This window comes from Volvox carteri (genome assembly GCF_000143455.1).
Source record: "Volvox carteri f. nagariensis unplaced genomic scaffold VOLCAscaffold_101, whole genome shotgun sequence".
In the NCBI taxonomy this organism is placed as follows: Eukaryota; Viridiplantae; Chlorophyta; class Chlorophyceae; order Chlamydomonadales; family Volvocaceae; genus Volvox; species Volvox carteri.
In genome coordinates this window covers 11,448-12,401 of record NW_003307644.1, presented here as the reverse complement: position 1 = coordinate 12,401, position 954 = coordinate 11,448, and the positions used below count along the sequence as shown (strand labels likewise).

At 64.4% G+C, this 954-nt stretch overlaps 1 protein-coding gene across 1 annotated transcript in view; it reads right to left on the bottom strand.

Annotated features, from left to right (window-relative positions):
* VOLCADRAFT_99977 (uncharacterized protein) overlaps nucleotides 1-894 on the bottom strand; it is a gene marked incomplete at both ends in the record, with an annotated part of 41,726 nt that extends 40,832 nt beyond the window's left edge. Inside the window, one exon of the mRNA XM_002958636.1 lies at nucleotides 84-894. Within this exon, the coding sequence (XP_002958682.1) occupies nucleotides 84-894 (811 nt within the window). The remainder of the gene's footprint in view (nucleotides 1-83) is intronic.
* Nucleotides 895-954: the final 60 nt, after the last annotated feature.

Below are 954 nucleotides of genomic sequence, written 5' to 3'. Positions count from 1 at the left end.
CTCCATAATCGTGTCGTCCCCCTCCGCAGCAGCAGTCCCCAGCTCCCTCCCCGAGGCCTGGGTCCCCTGGGTGGCTTCGGCACCTTTCGCCTTCTGCTTACGGGCAGACTGGATAAGCTCGCTGCGTCTCTCCGCTGCAGACGTTTTATGGATCAGCCGCTTCTGGTCCTTAGTTCGCTGGGCCAGTTCTGCGGATTGTTTGCGGGCTGCTCGGGCTGCAGCTGTTTGCGCCAGAAAGAACGTGCGCCTGGCTTCCCCCGTCAGGTCTGGCCTGCGGATTTTCTTTATTCCTTGGGTCTTGCGGGGCTTGCATGCTTTCCCCTTATGGAGGTCCGGTGCCGCTGAGGGTGGGGTTAGGTCCAGTACTACTGCTTCTGGTGCCCCCGGCAGTGCTGCTGTCGCCGGCGCTCCTTCCACGGCCGTGGCCGTGGGTGCGGATGAAATCCCATTGGGGTTCGCTGCGGGGGGTGGGGTTGGGTCCAGTGCTGCTGCTTCTGGTGCCCCCGGCAGTGCTGCTGCCGCCGGCGCTCCTTTCACGGCCGTGGCCGTGGGTGTGGAAGAAATCCCATTGGGGTTCGCTGCGGGGGGTGGGGTTGGGTCCAGTGCTGCTGCTTCTGGTGCCCCCGGCAGTGCTGCTGCCGCCGGCGCTCCTTCCACGGNCGTGGCCGTGGGTGTGGAAGAAATCCCATTGGGGTTCGCTGCGGGGGATGTTGTTGCTGCTGCTGGATCCCCCGGTTGTTGTGTGGCCATAGGTGTATTCCCCCCCGTTGGAGCAGGAACATCTGTGGGGGCGTCCTCCTCTCCCCTCAGCTCCGCCAGCACCAAAAAGGGGTTGGTCTCTGCTGGTGCAGCCTTTGCAGCCGTCGCCGGGGTCTTCCTCCCCTTCCTGCCCATCACTGTCCAGCTCGTCTCAGCATCACCTTCACTACTGCCCTGGGGTGGGATAGAGGGGCC